This window comes from Drosophila kikkawai, chromosome 2L (genome assembly GCF_030179895.1).
Source record: "Drosophila kikkawai strain 14028-0561.14 chromosome 2L, DkikHiC1v2, whole genome shotgun sequence".
Taxonomy (NCBI): domain Eukaryota; kingdom Metazoa; phylum Arthropoda; class Insecta; order Diptera; family Drosophilidae; genus Drosophila; species Drosophila kikkawai.
In genome coordinates, this window is record NC_091728.1 from 8381453 (window position 1) to 8401685 (window position 20233).

Here is a 20233-nt window from a genome sequence, read left to right on the forward strand (position 1 = left end):
ACTCGAGTCCCATGGTCGGGCCAGTTTGTCTCCAAGGAAATACAAAAAAATAAGATCCCAGGCGAGAGGAGTGCGGAGTAAAATCAATCTGCGATAACCAATGTTAAGAATATGAGAGGCTTTATAATGCTATACAATAACAAATATAGCAGAGCAACTTCCAGAGTCCAGCGAAAATACATACAGACAGCTGAGGTCAAAATAATAGTAGTGAGGCTTTAAAAACATTTTTAAAATAATATTAAGCAAGAATAATATACTTTTTTAAAGGCTTTAGTATAAAAATAAGCTTTAAAATTTTAGTAAAACACTTATAAGGCTTAAAGTGATTCCTTTAAAAATATATTTGTAATAAAATATTCTACTAAAATAAGCAAATAGTTGGTAATTTAATTTGTATTATTTTTTAAATAAAACGTTCATACAAACTTACTTTTTTAACCTCGTCTGTGCAGACATATATGAGCAGCATAATGAAATAAAAATAAAAGGAAATGTTTGGCTGGGAAATTGAATTGGAAAACGCACACACACACACATACTACACTCGTATTGAATGGTGGACAAAAAAAAACCAATCAAATAAGGGAGAGTCAAACCGGACTTCACCTGTCGCTTATTTCGTTCTTAATTTTAATTGAAAATTTGTACAACATCGTAGTCGTCTCTCTTCGCCATTGTAGTTGCTTGCCGTGCTTCTCGTCGTTTAATTACAAGCGATTAAAATCTGTGAAAATTTATTAAATTCCATAAATCAGCACAGCTTCACCCCTCAGTCCCCCCCTAGTTGGCTCTGCGGTCATTCCCCTGACAATTATAAATTATGCGTTCGTTGCCGGGCCACCTCACTCGTTTCCACCGAAAAGGACGAAATGGTGGCTTAACCACAAAATGTCACTTCACCCGCTTGCCAGGGCTGGCTGACAATAACCGCTTTTTTAACGTTCCTGATTATGTAATTATATGGGTTTTGGGTTGGGCACACACACCCTCACAGCTTCATCCACCGAAATAAAAGTATGCGGTTACCCCATCGCGAGGGTTAAGACTATATATGTATATATATCTGAACAGATCTGATTGCAGTTACCGGGGGCAACCTGTTTGAACTCGTGTGACCAGGCGACCACAAATCCATATGCCCAATTAGAGGGGTTTACACATCAATTTGGGGATTGTATTGCTTACAATTATTAAATGATTTATTTGAATTTTTTATTGCAATGAGAGAAAAAGGGGTAAATTACTTTTAATAATTTAAAATTTTACTTTCATTTATGTATTCATTGATTATGTCTTCTTTTAAGAATTTAAATATTCATGTTATATTTATCAATAGTTGAAAACTATATTACTTACACACTTTATTGATGAATTTGTTATGAAGTTTACTATAATTTCTTAGGCTTTTTAATATATTAAGTTCCTAAAGGATTATGCGAATAAGAACTTAAATATAAGATCCTTTTGAATAAACATTATTAAAAATGATCGATTTGGTTTATTTTTACCTCACAATCCCACAAACTTTGCTAAACATTCATCCTGACAAATTACAATGACCGGGAGTTGTAACCCACGCGAAAAAAACACGCAAATAAATTACAATAAAAAAACCTAGAAAATGGAAAAAGAAAACCGACCACAGACAGCAGTTAAATGATGCTACTTTGGCGATAAGAACCCAGCGAAAAAATGCGGCTCCAAAAGCAGGACAACCCCAAGCGGCGCGTTATTTGTTTTGTGCGTTGTCCAAAACAATTTCCTTCCTTAATCACTGGCTAACAACGTGGAGGGAGGGCCAAAAATTACATTTATCTGACCAAGGGACGAACAAATCAGGAAGATTCACAGAAAAAAAATATTCATATATATATCTATAGGTACACTAAAAAAAATCAAATCATATGGCACATATTAACAGTGAAAAATCGGAATGCCTGAAATAGATTTTCAAAATGTCCTGTAAAAAAAAAATTATAAAAACGTTTTTTTTGTGAATAAAAAATTCTTTTAAAAAATAAATAAAATTTCAATAAAGTAAAACCTACATTTGTAGATCCTCTTTTTTTTGCCCTGTAAATATATGGAGTGCCCAGGGACAACATTTCTAATTGTAAAAGATAAAAAAGCAAGGCGAACCAACTTTGGGCTGCTCGGTCGACATTTCTCGTTAGACCCCGGCCACAAAAAAAATACAAAAAAAAAAGAACGGTGAAGATAAATGACAGGCAACTTTTGGAGATGGGGCTGGCATGGATTTTGGATCTGGTCAGGGAACAAGGCTGGGGGAGTGGGAGTTCGCGTGAGTGTGTTTGTATGTAAAGACATTTGGCGGCAACTGTAGCATACATTCGAGTGTCTTTGGGCTTTCAGCACATTCTATGTATGCCAACAGCTTGTCAAGTGTTTCAGGGGTTCGTTTTTTCCCTTTTTTTTTTCTTGGTATTTGTGCTATCGATGTCGCCATAAGTTGTGCAAACCCCTTCAGATGTCGGCCGCCTTGTCCGCCTGCCACAATTTCCCCGGCTCAAAACCAGCTTCCCTCTCTGCTTGACCAAGTGCAAAATGTCAAGTTTTTCCCTTTGATGTGCGATCAGATGACGTACCGGGGCCAGTATGTAAATTCATTCAGATTGATTCGTTTTAATCGCAAAAACACCACTAACCTACAACAAACAATAATCTCACTTCAAGCTGATTACTTTGTCCAATGGGAGCCGGGTTATCAGCAAATCTGATCCGCTGCTCCATGAAATTAATTGAACTGCTTTTTGTCGGTCATATGCCAGCATTTCAATTGATATATAGACAAATTTGATATAGTTTGAGACTTGAATCTGATTTGAATAGGAATTTCTTACACTAATTAAATGAGCTCTTGAATGAATGAATGTAAAAACTTTCGACTTTAATGCGTGATTATAGGTAATTATATTAATGACGATTATCAATTGTAAGTGTCGCATCCCATTTATCCCCAGACTGAGGGTCAAGATTTACTTCCAACTGTGCATTTTCTCATGGCAAATTATCAAAGATTAATGATAATTAAATTTACCAACCCTCATCGATACGTAGAGCCCATTAATCGGTATGGGGCAGGCAAGCAAATGGGTTTGGTATGAAGAACCTAGGGTCACTGAGGTAATCTGTCACTGGCCTCCTTAAATCCAACTGCAAATTGAACAATAAAATAATTATACAACCAACATTGGGCAAATGCGGGCATTCCAGATATAGAAAACCTAAAATCTATAAAGAAATCTATGCCGACTCTTATAATTATAACTATCACTGAACTTGACCTCCATTTGAATATGCGGGTATTTTACCTCTTATATGGCATGTAAATCCATTACATTAAATATAATTTCCATGTGATTCTCACATCCTTATTGTTCACAAGTTCAAGTCGAATTCCTTATGTTTTTTTTGGGGTCGATAGGGGAGGCAATTTTTATTGGATTTTATTTTTATTGTCCTACATAAATTTATTTATTTTATGACATTTTCAGCTATTTTTTTTCGGTTGTGGGCACATTGATATTTGACAGTTATTGCGGGTTCCGGAAACGCCCAGTTTTTCTGGTTCCCTTTTTATGGTTTGTGCATTTTTTCAGATTATTTGGTGTGTTTGTTTTACTTTGAGGGAATGTGGGCTAGAAATAGCAACAAAATACATAGTTAAAGTCTAAAATAATTGTAAGAATTATTAAATCAAATTAAATTATATAATGTGCTCTTGAGAAAATCTAAAGGAAACTTCTTAAGCAATATTTCAAGGGGGGAAATACTCTACTAAATAATAAAACATTCACAAAAGCGAATTTGAATTGCCTTCAAAGAGTCCTAAAATAATATAATCGTGGGTGGCTAATGAATTTTTCCATTTTTCCTTTGCAGGACTTCTGGCTGATGAAGCTCGTCCAATGCTCCACGGGTCAAGGATATTAAATCTTGTACAACACCCTCATAAACAGCTTTCCCCACACCCCCCCAAGTCAGTCGTAAAAAATCAGGGAGCGCACGTGTCCACCTTCTTTTTTCTTCCCTTTTATATGATTTTTTTGGGCCGCTTGCATGTCCAGGGGCCGAGATGCGTGAATAATTTTGTTGCAGGACCTTTGGTCACGCTGTGAATCAATCTTGCGGCCACCGGAAGTAAACAACAAACCCCCAACTGAAGCGCCGAATATGGGAATTAATGGATGCAATTTTCGAATATTTTACGAGCCAGTTGCCTGGCAAACTTTTTAGCTTGAATATCCTTAAAGCCTGACTGTCGGACTCGGAACAAAATGGAGCAGCTCTCTTGGTCCTGGGCTGTGTTTTTTTTCTTTCTGAGGGGGCGAACTATTAGCGTTTAGTGCGCATGTTTAAGGACGAAATCCCCGGCAACAGGGAGTGGAGCAAACAGCAACACTTCAAAGTGGTTGCAAGCAACCCTGAGTTACTTTTTCTCCCTGTTTCGCTCGGGCCGCGCGTCCTTTTTTGCGCCATTTGTATTGGCATTTGGCAGCGCGTGCTCCAATAAGAACAAAAGGAATTCCCTCACTCCTTGCCAGCTTCCGCCAATTTTGTTTGTTTGTTTTTTTTTTTGGCCGGGGTTTTTTTTCGGAACTTCCCAGTCAGGAGGCAGACAGGGCTAAAGGTTATTGGAGTGGCAATGCAAACGGTGGCCTCTATGGGGTCCCAGTGGGGAAAGAGGTTTACCTTTTTTATAATCCTAGGCTTCCTTAATTATTTCGTTTTCACAGTTTTTTCGCCAAGGAAATGTAAGTGGAGAAATCTACTATAAATTTTGACAAGTAAAATGAACTTTACTTTTCTTGTTGAGGAAATTTATCATATAATTTGTAGTTTTATTTATAAATATATTGTTGATATTTTAAATCGGTCTAAAATTTTAGAAAAATATTCCTAATGCAACTTAGAATCTACTTAATTTAACTTACATTTTCTTACCAAATTTGTATTAATAAATTAAGGAAATTAAGCATGAAACTTGCCTTGAACTTGTCTTTTGTTTTTGTGCATTGAGGGAAGTAGCACAATTTTAATTCGCATATTTATATGTATTTACAGAATTAAAATTTACAAAGATCATAACTTTTTAAAAGTACTTTTTTATATAAGTATTATGATGTTAAACACTTGTGACATTTAATAAAAAAAATATCTAATGAAAAAACCTCTAAAACTAGCTTTCCAATCCCATTTTTCTATAAAAGTGGTCATGGCAACAGTGATGTCGCATCATTCCCTTACCAATTTGCATTAACCACAAGAAAACACCCACGATTCTGGCACCCTGGACGCAGAGTGGGAACCACAGCAACAACCTATCGCCATCCTCATCATCATCAGGCATCATGAATGAATCTGTCATATTATTTCGGCAATGATGTTGACAACAAGGACAACAACAAGGACGAGTGCGGTGGCAGTGCTTCGTTTATAGCTTCGAAAAATCCCCCAGTGTGCAATATTTATCATGTCACATAATATTTTTCTGGCATTTGCACGTCACCTCCACACTCCCCTGTATAAGTCTAGGACTTTCTCCCCCTTTAGATTCAGGCTTAAGCAGCTGATATGCACACATACACACAGGCGCACAAGCCAAAAATCTCAACCCCTTCGCTAAGCAAACGATGTGGGCGGCGGGCAGAGAGAGAGTTGGGCTAAGAGAAAGGAGGAGGAGGCATCGGCGGTTGGTTGCCAGCCATCAATTGCAGTCATCAACCACCGCCGTCAGGACGTCTGCCTGATATCACTGGGAAACTTCAACACTGTATTACACTCGGAAAAATGATTTTAAAAATGTATCCTTAGCAAATAATGAAATTAATAAGTTTAGAAGTGAACGAATCCTGGAAATACATTTTCGGTCTAAAGTTCTCATCATACAATTTGTTTCGTTTAGGTTTATGTATTTTTTTTTCAGTGCTTTTGAACCAAAGCAAAACACAGCCTTAACCCATACCACGAATCGCTGCTCATTGAATTTTCTGCTGATTTCATTTCGACTTCTTTTGCTCCGCTGGGAACCAACTTAAGGGGGGGAGGGTGGTAGAGTGTGGGTGGGATATGGCAGGAAGGGCTGTGTGGGTTTGGGGTGGCTGCTTGTTGTTGTCGCAGCTTCTGTTTTGCCTGTTAATATTTTTGGCAATTGCCGCCTTCCCCTGCTACCGTCCACACTTCCCCTTGGGAGCAAATTAATGAGTTCTTCCCCTCTGGTCCCAAAATGGAAATTACTAAAAAAAAATATTCTCTAGGTGTTGTTGTTGTTACAGTTATTGCATTATCACACCATTTAGGTATATATTTGTACATAATTTCTAGTGGATGCAACGGTAAGTATAATTAAATTGTAAAAAAATTTATTAAATAATCTATTTACAGATATTTTAGTTACTAAACTGAGTAATCAAAAGATCATTTGAAGTTATTTGCTATGCAAACTTTTTTCTTTAAAGAAAACTATTTAAAAATGTATTTGTAAATTCTTACGTTTTTTTTTAGTTTATTAAAGATTTTAACTCCCCTTTTCTTAATAACTCCTCTAAAAAAAATCTCACATAAATATTCTTAATCCTTTTTAGGCATTTCAAATTCCATTTAAATGTTTAAATGTTTACTCCATTCAACTTTGGTTAACTTCCGTAAATTGTGGTTAACTTCCAAGATGTTATTCCTGGCTAACTCTGAAAGCCCGCTTGGTTTTCGTCCAAGGGTCCGCCACTCGTTCGGTACCCTTAGAATTTTTATCCATCAACACCTGAGCAGAATGCCGCGCTGGAGAAGATGGTGGAAGAATGTCGGCGAGTGGCGAGGACGGCGGACCGCACTTGAGGCGCTCCAGAGAAGCGGAACGCAGCTAAGAAGGAGCGGCAGCTGGCCAAGTACCGCGTCGCCACCATCATCATCGACATCAGCAGCAACAGCAGCAGCGTCGTCGTCGTCATCGTCCTTCCTCGCAACACTCTCAATTAAAATGTTCTCGGTTGGTAAGCGTGAGCGTTCAAGAGGCCATGAAAACTCCTTATTACACAGTGTCAGCGGTCCGACCACACTGAAAGATATTTTTAAGACTTTGGATATTATAATTTTAAAGATTTTTTAAAGTTACAAGACTTGGCTGAGAAATTAATAGATGCCCAAGTTTTAGTTATAATTCTTACATATCCAGTATATTTTAAATATTTTATAAATATTTTATTCCTTTTTTTTTTTAGTGCACTTCACCACCCATACCCTGCTCTACTCATGGGTTAAAGCGCACCACAGTCGCGAACAGCTTCTAACCCGAACCCGCGAGGGTTCTTGGCACCTACGTGTTAATAACGCGAAATGCGGTGAAATTTTTGTATTTTCAAGCACGCACTCGAGAGTGCCACGCCCCTGAGTCCTTGCCACCCACCGCCCAGCAACCAGCGCCCTAGCTTGAAACAGAAACCCTCCACGGGGCAAAAGTAGAAAATGAAAATTGCAGCAAACCAGAAATCATTGAGTGAGTTGGCAACACTTGGTGGCCCAAAAGGAGATTCGTTTGCCGAAGCCAGAGGGGGTAGTTTTTGATTGGAGGAGGGATGCGATGCCTACTAAAAAAACACTTTAAAGAAAATAAAACAAAATTTTGTTTTAATTTTCTCTTTCCTTTTTTTCTCTCTCTCTCTCTAATTTTTTGTAGAAATTCGAAACACTTCAAATATTTGGAGAGACAAGACCCGAAAAGAGCCAAAATGTTGGGACAAGTTGACGCCAATGGAAGGGAAAGCCGGAGAATGGACATGGGAAATTTTAAACCCACTTGCCAGCTGCCTAAAGGGCAGCACTTAAAAAGATCTCCCCCAACTTGCTGCCCTTAACCCATGTTTACTTCTGCAATATTGACATGAAAATATTTACACAAAAATACAAATCGCGACCCCACTCTCCTTCCTTCTCCTAGGGAAAGTTTCAATTGCTGGGCTCTCAATGCCCTTTTAAAGGGGTATATTTAACAGTTTACAAGAAATAAATACAAACTATTTGTATGGAATATATTATTAAAAAATTTGTACCCAATCCATAGCCCAAGGACTTGAACTGCTCGACGTTTATAGTTTTAAAAAAGTTTATCTAGAACTATCTTCAACATTTAATACATTATAAAATCATTATTTCAATAAATTATTCCTACTTTTCACAAAAGAACTTCATTAATTAACTAATTAATTGATTCTTTACATAAAAATTACTTTCGTTAGTAATTCTTTCATTAATTTAAAGAGTATTTCCATAATCTGTGCTTTTCTCTGGTTCGGCCTTCTTAGACTTTGTGTATTTGTATGTGGCTTGTGTGTGCGTGTGTTGTGTCTGCTTGTCGTCTACAATTTCCACATGTGGCTTTTCCTTGAAAGGTTTTTGCTGCGGAAAAGTTTTCACTGCAGCTGGAGGGCACCAATAAACGTCAGACGCGTGTCAGGGCGCGTCCTTTGTACACTGACACCTCTATGGCTGATTTGATGCGAACTTTGGGGGCGAACTTCAAGAGGCAGGACAGGTGAGAGACTGCACAAGGATGTACAGGTGAACAGGATGTTCTTGGCCACGGTATGACTGTCATCACAAATTGGACAAATCGGCAAAGTTATGCCTGGGAGTTCAAGTAGTTAAGAAGTGTACATGGCCAACAAAGGAATATAGAATAAATCTACCTAATCTGTAGAATTCCAGTTTCTTTATATATATCAATTCTCAGGTAGAATATATTTTCCTAGAAGTATTTATAAAATGTTTTTAAATATATTTAGTAATCTACTAATATTTCCTATGAATATTTATAATGAATTTCCAAAAAAAAAACCCGTGTCTATCTGTCAATTTCCAGTGAAAAGTAATTAATTTAAATTCCATTTCTCACCCTTCCCCCAGCTCTTATCAGCCGAGAGAAAACAGAGAAGCAAAAAAAAAAATTAAAGCTGATTGACTAATAAAATTAAACTGATAACCTAACTAAATTCAGACATGTCGCCGGGCCGGAGAAGCTGACTTCGACCCCTGTTCCCCCTGCGGACATGCCACCCGGCCGGCTCTAAGTCCCCGTCGTTCTTGAGGCCTGAAGAGCTGCGAATCTAGAACTGAAAACTTATGTCAGCGGCACGCGTCTGCGGCACGTGACCCGACAAGAAAATCACGCTCAAGATCGCCCAGCGGGCAGTGAGGAGCGCAAGTGGAGTGGCCCGGGCTGGGCGAGTGTGTCTCGAGATGGGGGAGGTGACGAATGCTCGTGTACAGATGCTTTTAAATTTAAATCGAATCAAATTGATTTGCTTACAGTTCCAGTTTCAGTTTTCGGTTTCAGTTCACTTTGAGAGCCTGCTGCACTGCAAAAAAATAAAAGAAATCAATCAATTTGAAATTTTACACTTAAAATGAGGGTTTTTTAACATACTAAAAATTTACATAGTAAAAAAACTTTTCATTTCATAAGTTTTGAAACATTTTTTAACCATATCATATTATAAAATAAATGTAAATATTTTTATGCATGTATAAAAAATGAAAATTCTTGATTTATACTTTTAAATGTATAATTTTATAAACATTTTATCCCAGAATATGGAAATCTTGGAATCTTAAAATACTAGATATTTGGAATCCTAATATACTAAAATTTTCTTCAGTGTATTATCAATTGGCACGCCTTCTGTATGGCAAACTTGGCCAAAGGGGATGTGCCCACTGCCCTGACCGTGTCCCAAGCTCCTTTGTTTAGCCATTTGACAAGTGTTTTGACAATATTTATTTGAGCTGCTACAACTGCTACACACTGCCACGCCCCCTCACCCACCTCACAACATTCTCCGCCCACATTTGAGGCACTGTTGCCGCTGGGTAATTTGATTTCCTTGGCGCTGCCATCATCTGCATCCTTGACGTTGGACACGTTTCTGCCTAATGGAGTTGCTCGAGTGGCGTGAATTTCAATTAAATTAAATCAAAATGTTGCATTTTTTATTAAGGCCATTAGCAGCACACACACACACACACATACACACGCAGTGAACGGATACCCCGCGGGTCCCTAGTTGGTTAAATTAAGTTAGATACCGCCTCGCTCGCTCCAAAGAATTTGTATCTTAATGTGCATAATGAAGTGCCAGACTTGACTTGCCATACAGAGCACCTGAGAGTGTGCTGGCGCAGTGGGGGAAATTGTATGAAAAGGATCCCTATATTCAGGGGAAATCGAAGAGTTTGTTAAATATTTAAACAAACTGTCGGATTGTACTGAGTTTAGATTGGTTTCTTAGGAAATATTCAAGCTTACAGTCGAAAAAATCTAAAGATTTATACAAATAAAATATTAATAATACCAAAAGTATTATATACAAATTAATAATAACTCTGATAATTAAAAACCTCTTATATTCTTTTTAATACATTTTAATTTTGAGCGCCATTTTGAGTGCCGGAGTTACAGGTGCAACTGTTGCCAAGGGGCCTGGGACCGATTAGGAGGGAAGTGGAGTTTTCCCATTGTTGTGTGTGCATTAAGAGCGTTGCTCAGAAAATTCTGGAGAGAGAGCCACTTTGAGTGGCAATAAACAATGCATAATGAGTTGAGAGTCTCGTTATTATTGTTGCAGCTGAGACGTTGCATTAGTCTAACAGGTAATTTAAATTAAAACCCAACAATACGCAGAGCAGTGCATTTTAAAAAGGTGCGAAACTCATTTCGCCATTAGGAAATTACAAATTAAAATGCTAACACTTCAATCCCAAGCTAATCTTTTAGACTCGGAAGTTTTAAGGGAGATCCAGAGTGTGCTCTCCGAAGTAGACAAATAAATAAATATATTTCCATTAAAATACAGCAGTCAGCAGTTGTTAAAATACCAAGAATAATGTGTGTTTATTCAAATTGAAATGCAAAACAATTTGTTATCAACAAATTTCAGTGAAATTTTGAGGAATTAAGCAATAGTAAGAACAAAGTATATTAGAAATCGTTCGAATCTTATCATCAATTGCGCGTTTGTATATTTTATATAGTCGAAAAGTCCCCTCTCAGCTTTTCGTTACCAGCAATATCTCCTAAGCTTGAACACTCTGCCTATAAAAGGTCTAGGAATCTGAGATTTGCAATAGTCTTTAAACACAGCCTGAAAGTCTTGAGTATCTCGCAAAATGAAATATTTTCTAGTCCTCTTCCTTTTCGGGATCCTCTGCCAAAATATCCTCGCCAGAGGACTTGTGAGTTTACTTCATTAATAATTCCAATCGATTTATAAATAATCCAGTTGTTATTACAGGACAATGCAGTCTTAGGTGACTTTGAACGGAGACTTGTGAGATTGGAAACTCGGCAATTCTCCGAAAGCGAAAACCTTGAGCACAGGATGCTTAAATTAGAAACACATCTGGGAACACAGCAAGGAGAAGAAACACTGGAAAGAAGCCCATTGGAAAAAAATTTCTATGCAATTTCCAATGTAGAGAAGCCAGTCGAGGGTATTTCATTCCTTCAAAGACTGGAGAAATTAGAGAAGAACTGGGAGAAGGAGCTAGAGAAGCACCTCGCGGAATTCTCCTCGAAATATGAGAATCTAGCTGAAAGGTTCTCAGCTATTGAGAAACATGTAGAGGAGCAGAAAATTGCTGCTCTTTATCCGATTGTGGAAAGGATAAGCACACCTCCTAATGACCCTGAAAGTGACCAATCTGAAAGTGACCAACCTGAAAGTGAAAACTCTGGAGTGAATACATACCTGAAAAATGGTAAAAAGTACTACTATGTTATAAATGATGAAAAACAAACCTGGTCTGACGCTGTGACGAAATGTCGAAATATGAACGCACACTTGCTAAGTCTCCAAGACGAAGAGGAATGGAGCGCTTTGAAAGAAGCCCTGAATTCGGAGAACAGCTATTGGACTGACGTCAACGACATTATGGAAGAGGACAAATTCATATCCAGGACCTCCGGCAAAATAGCTCCTTTCCTTATGTGGGATGATGACGAACCGAATTCCCTTCCTGGTGCGGAAGACTGCGTGGAGTTGAGGGCTAACCGTGATTACAAAATGAACGACGTGAATTGCGGTGAACTGAAACATTACATTTGTCAACCCAATGACGAAGATTAAAGCCACTCGTACATAAATAATTATTATTATATTATTATACAAATTATGTAAACATTTTCTAGAAATACATATTTGCTTATACATATTTTGAGAAAATAAATTCTTGAATAAACATTTCGTATAAATGTATATGACTTTTTTATTGCTTTTACTATAAACCACTATTTTGTTTTTACTTTTTATTGTTGCCGATAATTCTCAAGGAAATTCTCTCTAGTCTAGTTCTAATCTATGAAAAAAACAAAAACAAATTCCTCTATATTTGATTAAAAATAAATCAAAAACAAGAAAGGAAGCTAACTTCAAGATGCAGAAGTTTGTATTCCCTGCAGTTTGCAATTGGATCGTTAAGAATCCAGCCATTCTAGTTAAATGAATAGAAAAAAATAAAAGGAAATATTTAAAAGTTGAATATTTAAACATAGTATATAATAATTTGGTTTTGATATTTATATTTTAAATTTAAATGCTGAAAACACACACAACACAGAGTTCCATTACATTTTACCTATACTTATTATGTTTAAAGTTTGAATTTAAAAGTTTAAAGTTTAAAGTTTAATTTAAAAAACAGCCAAGTTATAATTTTTCTCTAGAAATTTGTCGATCATTTGTATGGCAGCTATATCATATAGTCGTCCGATCCGACCCATTCCGACATATATAGCAGTGAGAGTATTTAGAAGACAAAGTTTTATTCAGATAGCTTATAAACTGAGGGACTGATCAAGAATATACATACTTTATAGGGTCGGCCCTTCACTGCGTTGCAAACTTCTGACTGAAATTATAATACCCTGCAAGGGTATACAAAAAATGGCTACAATTTGAATAAGAATCAAAAGATTGCCTTTAGTGTTATCAGCTGGAATTAAAAAAAGGGTTTTATAATAATAGAAATAGCCCAAACTATTTATTTGAAATTTATAAAAATGTTGAATTTATTGTATAATATTTATACACTTTTAATAATTGCTCTTGGTTGAACCTTTATAAAAAAGTAGGGCTTAGAATTTATCAAAATTGGAATTTTTAGTATATTTTTTTAGAAAATTCACAAAGAATTTATTTATATTTAAAAATGTTGCTAAACTAATAGTCATTGGATTCGCAAATGTAATATTTTCGATCATTGCAAGCCACAAGTTCCGTTTCATACTTTGTGAACATCAGGCAACTTTCTGCTCCGTAAGCTGAATTTGGTTTGTTATCGTCAAAGTTGTTGGAGATTTTGGGCATCGCCCGAACATCAGTCCAATAGGTATGGTCTGGATTCAGGGCTTCCTTCAAATCGCTCCATTCCTCGCCTCGGAGCATTAACAGATGTGCGTTCATTTCGTTACATTTTTGCACAGCTTCATACCAGGTTTTGTTTTCATATCTTTCAATAAAGTAGTGGTTTGTACCAATCTTCTGAAATTGATTCTCTTTCGAGTTGTCATTTTTAGAGCCGGAAATGTGCTCCTCTACATGTTTCTCAATAGCTGAGAACCTTTCAGCTAGATTCTCATATTTCGAGGAGAATTCCGCCAACTGCTTCTCTAGCTCCTTCTCCCAGTTCTTCTCTAATTTCTCCAGTCTTTGAAGAAGAGTGATACCCTCGGCGGGTTTTTCCACTTTTAAAGTTTCATTGAATTTTCTTTTCAACGGGTTCTCTTCCAATGTTTCTCCTTTTTGATGAGTTTCCAAATGTATTTCCAATTGGAGCATCCTGTGCTCAATGTCTTGGCTTTCGTATAATTGTCGAGTTTCCAATCTCACTAGCCTTCGCTCAAAGTCACTTAAGACTGCATCGTCCTGTGATAAGAACTGGACTTTTTATAAACCGATTGGAATTATTAATGAAGTATACTCACAAGCCCTCTGGCAAGGATATTTTGGCAGAAGATCCCGAAAATGAAGAGGACCAGAAAATATTTCATTTTGTGCGAATATACAACCTTTTATTTGCGGTTGATTGTGACGACTGTAGTTCTTTCCTTCTGGAAGAGACTTTTATAGGCAGAGCGGCTGAGGTTTGGTGAAATGACTGCCTAGCTTTGGGGACCTTTTGACTCTGTAAAGTGTCAATAAAACTATTATGAATATGACTGACAAGAAGCTCAATATAATTGTTTTTGGTTGTTTGCGTTTCAAATCCGAAAAAATATATTCAACATTTATTTATAACAGAAGGCATTAAGTTCAGAATCTGACAAAAGCCAAGAAATACGTTTAATTTCAGTATATAATAGACTCGTGCTTATTTTTGATAGGAATTTAATCAAATATTAATTAATTTGTTTATGTTCCGACCCTATAAGTCGATCTAGACATGTCCATCTGTCCGTTTCTACGCAAACTAGTCTCTCAGTTTTGAAGCTATAGGTTACTATTCTTACTAGTAGATAAGTCGGAAAGGGCCGAATCGAACGACTATATCTTATACCTGCCGTGGGAATGATCCGGAATTAATAGAAAACAAGAAAGGAAGCTAAGTTCAGCACACCAAAGTTTGTATTCCCTTGCAGTTTGCAATTTAATCATTGGTATTCGATTCATTTCGATAAAATTAAAAGAAAAAGTAACAGGAGATATATAAAGATATATATTTACATAACATAGCATATACAAATTTGGTTTTGATAAAAAATAACTATGTTTCTTAATTTATATATTATATGCTGAACAAAAGCCATTTATTATATTCTCTTGATTGTTCAGATAGCAAACTTCTGACTAAAATTATAATATTCTGCAAGTGTATAAAAATGAAAAAGCATTTAAATACAATTCTTAAATAAACATTTTTATAAGTTTTAAATATATAAATAGACGGGCGAAATTTATGTTAGGAAACATAAACAAATTCTTTAATATTTGATTAAAAACTAATCAAAAATAAGCAAGAGTTGATTATATATAATATATTTCTTGGTTTTTGTCAGATTCTGAGCTTAATGCCTTCTGTTATAAATAAATGTTGAATATATTTTTTTCGGATTTGAAACGCAAACAACCAAAAACAATTATATTGAGCTTCTTGTCAGTCATATTCATAATAGTTTTATTGACACTTTACAGAGTCAAAAGGTTCACCAAACCTCAGCCGCTCTGCCTATAAAAGCTTCTATCAAAAGTAGAGAACTACAGTCGTCACTATCAACCGCAAATAAAAGGTTGTATTTTCGCACAAAATGAAATACTTTCTAGTCCTCTTCATTTTCGGGATCTTCTGCCAAAATATCCTCGCCAGAGGACTTGTGAGTTTAGTTCATTAATAATTCCAATCGGTTTATAAATAATCCAGTTCTTATCACAGGAAAATTCAGTCTTAAGTGACTTTGAACGGAGGCTTGTAAGATTGGAAACTCGACAATTATCCGAAAGCCAAGACATTGAGCACAGGATGCTCCAATTGGAAATACATTTGGAAACTCATCATGAAGGAGAAACATTGGAAGGGAACCCGTTGAAAAGAAATTTCAATGAAACTTTAAAAACGGAAAAGCCCGCCGAGGGTATTACTTTTCTTCAAAGACTGGAGAAATTAGAGAAGAACTGGGAGAAGGAGCTAGAGAAGCAGTTGACGGAATTCTCCTCGAAATATGAGAATCTAGCTGAAAGGTTCTTAGCTATTGAGAAACATGTAGAAGAGCACAAAAATCTGCTCTTGATCGGATTATGGAAGGGCTAAGCACAACTCTTAAGAACCCTGAAAGTGACCAATCTGAAAGTGACAACTCTGATGAGAATAAATACCAGAAAATTGGTAAAAAGCACTACTTCATTGAAAATAAGGAAACACAAACCTGGTCTGACGCTGCGCAAAAATGTAAGGAAATGAACGGACACCTGGTAAGTATCCAAAACAAAGAGGAATGGAGCGATTTGAAGGAAGCCCTGAATCCAGACCACAGCTATTGGGCTGACATCCAGACCATTCCCGAATTCTCCATCAACTATGACGATAACGAACCAAAGTTAGCTACTGGAGAAAAAAATTGTGTGGAGTTCACGACGGATTATTACGATTTCGGAATGGATTTCGAGGCTTGCAGTGATCGAAAATATTACATTTGCGAATCCAATGATATAATACTTAAACTTCAAATATAATATACTTAAACTTCAAACTTTGATAAATACTAAGCCCTACGTTTTCATTAAGGTTCAACCAAGAGCAATTATTAAAAGTGTAAAAATATTAGAAAATAGATTCAAAATTTTTTAAATTTCAAATAAATAAATTGACTTTGTTATTTTTATTATTATGGAAGCCATTTTTTTTTTTTACATTTCGTTTTTGCTGATGAACTTAAGGCAATTATTTGATGTAGCGATATACAAGTTTCTATCAGGAAACAAAATCAAATTCCTCGATATTTGATTATAAAATATGGACTCTCCACTACATATGTACTCATTCTAAACGTATTTCTTGGTATTTGTCATATCCCGTCCTTGAATCTAGTACGCCTTTTTTTTATAAATAAATGGTCTACATTTTTATTTCGAATTTTTATTGCGCTTGTGGGTTTTTTTTTAATGTTTCTTTAACCTTTGTATGGAAAATGGTTCTTATCTTTTGAATTGTGTCAACTATTACTGACTCAATTTAAAATTTAAATGATTATAAAAGCGCTAGACAAACTATTCAAAAGTACAAACAAACAAAATTATATTCAACATCTTGTGAGTCATATTCATACTAATTTTATTAGTATTATTTTTTGTTTGTGACGCTTTGCAGGTGAAAAGGTCTCCCCAGCCAAGCACTATCAGCTCATTCCCAGCCACTCTGCCTTTGAAAACTGTTTCCGGAAAGAGAGAAATACGGTCGTCACTATGAACAGCAAATATAGGTTATGATTAAATCATTTCATACTCTCAATCTGAGAGGTTTTCAGCTATTGATTGAACTGAGCTGGTGGACCAGAAGATTGCGTGGAGCTAAAAGCTCACCATAATCACAAAATTAACATTTGCGAATTTATTAATGAATAAAATAAATTTATAATTTTTAAAATAATTTAAAATATATGAAAACCATTCGTTCAACAAATATTCATTTACTTATCAGAAAATTTTTAAAAATAAATTGTTAAAAGTCATTAAGTTGCTCATTTTTAAGTATAATATTATTCAGGGTTTTTTTTTTCGAATCCTTTATTTAAATACTTTTAAAGAAAATAACTTTCAACCTAAAATATGTATACTTATATTGAAAACCACAATCCCTATTTAACCACCATAACAAACAAGTAATTGGTGAAATTTGCAAAAAGACATACAAAACAAAGATGTTAAAATTCCCAAATTTTTTTTGGAATTTATAGGAACAGCGCGTTTTTCTAATTCCACTTAGGGTCAAAAGGTCCCCACACGCACGGATTATCAGTGTGTTCCAACACATCTCATCCATTCTTCCTATAAAAGCTGCTCTAGCAAATGAGAGATTAGCAGTCGTCTTTATCAAGAGCAAACTTAAGGTCTGATTTTCGCACAACATGAATTTCTTTATTGGTGTCTTGGTTCTGGGGACACTCTGCCAAAATACTCTGGCAAGAGGCCTGGTAAGTTTACTTGATCAATAATTCCAATCGATTTATAAATAATCCATAACTTAACACAGGACAATCCAGTCTTAGATGACTTTGAACGGAGACTGGTGCGATTGGAAGCTCGGCAATTCTCGGAAAGGGAAAACCTGGAGCACAGGATGCTCAAACTAGAAACGCATCTTGGAATTCAAAACGGAGAAGAAACGCTGGAAAGAAGCCCCCTGGAACGAAATCTCTATACAATTTCACATGAGAAAAAGCCCGCCGAAGGTATAAATTTTATTGAGAGACTCGAAAAACTGGAGAAGAGCTGGGAGAAGAAGTTGGAAGAGCACCTGAAGAAACTCTCCTCGAAACATGAGGATCTGTCAAAGAAGTTTTCTGTTATTAAAAGACAGCTAGAGGAAAGGCAAAGGAAGGCTTTATCTAAAAATGTCAATACTTTTGTGGAGAAGGCGAAGAAAAAGAGCGAAGACCTCGAGCAGCAAGAATTTCTGTTAGTTAAAAAACCAATCAACAAAAAGTTTTCGGAAACTGGATCTGGCTTTGGTGAATCAGAACCGGAATTTGGATCTGGATTTGGTGAATCAGATTTGGAAATTGAACAATCTAGGAAAAAAATGTTCCAGAGAATCGGCCAAAAGTATTACTTTATTGAAAAGGATGAAGAAAAAAAGAAAAGTTGGGGCGCCGCTTTGAGTTACTGCAAACAACTGAATGCCCACTTAGCCAGTCTTGAAAACATTGTCGAATGGTTTGCTCTAAGGAACAACCTAGAGTTGGGCCAAGGCTACTGGATTGACATTACTGATCAGCTTACTGAAGGGACGTTACTTTCCGCCCTGGCAGCTCCTGTCCTCAATTGGGGCTATAAAGAACCCAGCTCAAGCCCTTTAGACAAAGATTGTGTCGAGCTGGATAACCGTATTCATCCTAAAATGAATGACACGAATTGTATGGATGAAGTGTTGTACGTTTGTGAATTGAATTAAATATTAATTAAACAAATAAATACATGTTTATTTCTAATCTGTAAAGCGCTAGTGGGTTGCTTATTTTATTTTTTTAAGAGTGTCAACTATTACTGATTCAATTTATTCTTAAAAGATTATAAAAGCGCTAGACAAGCAATTCAAAGAGACAAACAAAAAACAATTAAAGTGATCTTATGAATCATATTTATACTAATCTCACTTTTATTTAATTTGTTAGTTTTTGTTTTTGTTTATGCAGAGCAAAAAGGTCCCCACGGCTAGGCACTATCAGCTCATTTCACCAAACCTCAGCCTATAAAAGCTCTCTTTTGAAACAAATAATTACAGTCGTTTCTATCAACAGTGAAAGATAAGGTCTGATTTTCGCACAAAATGAAATACTTCCTTGGCGTCCTCGTTTTGTGGATACTCTGCCAAAATACTCTCGCAGAAAAAGAGGTAAGTTTACTGATTAATGATACCAAAAGATTTGTAAGCAATTCCGTTCTTATCACAGGACAATCCAGTATTTAAAAACTTTGAAAGAAGACTAGAGAGATTGGAAGATCGAGTATACGAGAACCTTGTAATCAAGATGCTCCAACAGGACGCACCTCCTGAAAGGGAAGAAAAGACGTTCAAGATAATCGGCTCGAAGTCTTACTATATTGAAACGGATGAGGAAAAAAAGAAAACCTGGCCGGAGGCTGTGAATTACTGTAAACAACTCGACGCCCATTTGGCGAGTCCCCAAAACGAAACCGAATTCCTATTTCTTCAATACAATGATGATATATATAAAGAACATAGTCGCAGTTACTGGATTGACATCACTGATCATGTCAGTGAAGGGACGTATCTTTCCCAGACTTCTGGCCTCCCAGCTCCTTATTTGCAGTGGAAATTCGGAGGAGCCAATTCACTCGCTAGAGAAGAAGATTGTGTGGAAATGCTTGCTGGCTACGCGCACGACATGAATAACGCTAATTGTATGGACAAAAACTTTTATATTTGTGAAAAAAATCCTGAAGAACCTTTCATTACTAGGTTGTGGAAGTGGATTACAGAATAAAGAAAATTTATGAGATATAGCAAATATTGTAGCATTTATTTATTTATTTATTATTAAAGATAGAGAAGTTTACAAAACTAAACTAACTTAGTTGGTAAAGCGCTGGCAACAGGGCCTTCGGCTTTTAAGATTCATGATATTATATATATTGTTTTAATTACATATTTGACATTGTAGTTTGGCTACTTAGTTGGTAATTTTTATTTATATACATTTTGGGTATGTTTTTATATTTTGTGGTAAAGATTGGAAGATCTTAAGAAAATTAAGATTTTTTCTAGATTATCTGGGTTGAGTTCGCTGAGGAGATTTGTTGGGTCTGTGTTTTTGAAAATGGATAGTTTGGTGGGGAGGAGTGATGGGCAGGAGTTTAAAAGGTGGGATATGGTATTGTCGCCTTGGCAAAAAGGGCAGGGTTGAGGTTGGTTTTGGTTGAAGTAGTGCTCGTGTGTAAGTTTTGTGTGGCCTAGTCTAAGGCGTATTATTTTAGTTTGATCTAGTCTG

The 20233-nt window shown here is 36.1% G+C and overlaps 3 protein-coding genes across 3 annotated transcripts; 2 read left to right on the forward strand and 1 right to left on the reverse strand.

Annotated features, from left to right (window-relative positions):
• The first annotated feature begins 11140 nt into the window (after positions 1-11140).
• On the forward strand, positions 11141-12269 carry LOC108073502 (accessory gland protein Acp29AB-like). The gene is made up of 2 exons (XM_017165173.3): positions 11141-11247; positions 11307-12269. Exons 1-2 carry the CDS (start codon positions 11182-11184, stop codon positions 12138-12140), a joined length of 900 nt encoding a protein of 299 aa, XP_017020662.1. The 5' UTR covers positions 11141-11181; the 3' UTR covers positions 12141-12269.
• Positions 12270-13165: 896 nt separating this feature from the next.
• On the reverse strand, positions 13166-14127 carry LOC108073474 (accessory gland protein Acp29AB-like). The gene is made up of 2 exons (XM_017165127.2): positions 13997-14127; positions 13166-13937 (listed from the first exon to the last, which is right to left on the reverse strand). The coding sequence occupies exons 1-2, from the start codon at positions 14060-14062 to the stop codon at positions 13233-13235; spliced, it is 771 nt and encodes a 256-aa protein (XP_017020616.1). The 5' UTR covers positions 14063-14127; the 3' UTR covers positions 13166-13232.
• A 3462-nt stretch (positions 14128-17589) lies between these two features.
• LOC108073468 (protein Hook homolog 3-like) lies at positions 17590-18720 on the forward strand. The gene is made up of 2 exons (XM_017165114.3): positions 17590-17695; positions 17755-18720. Exons 1-2 carry the CDS (start codon positions 17630-17632, stop codon positions 18673-18675), a joined length of 987 nt encoding a protein of 328 aa, XP_017020603.1. The 5' UTR covers positions 17590-17629; the 3' UTR covers positions 18676-18720.
• The last annotated feature ends 1513 nt before the right edge of the window (positions 18721-20233 follow it).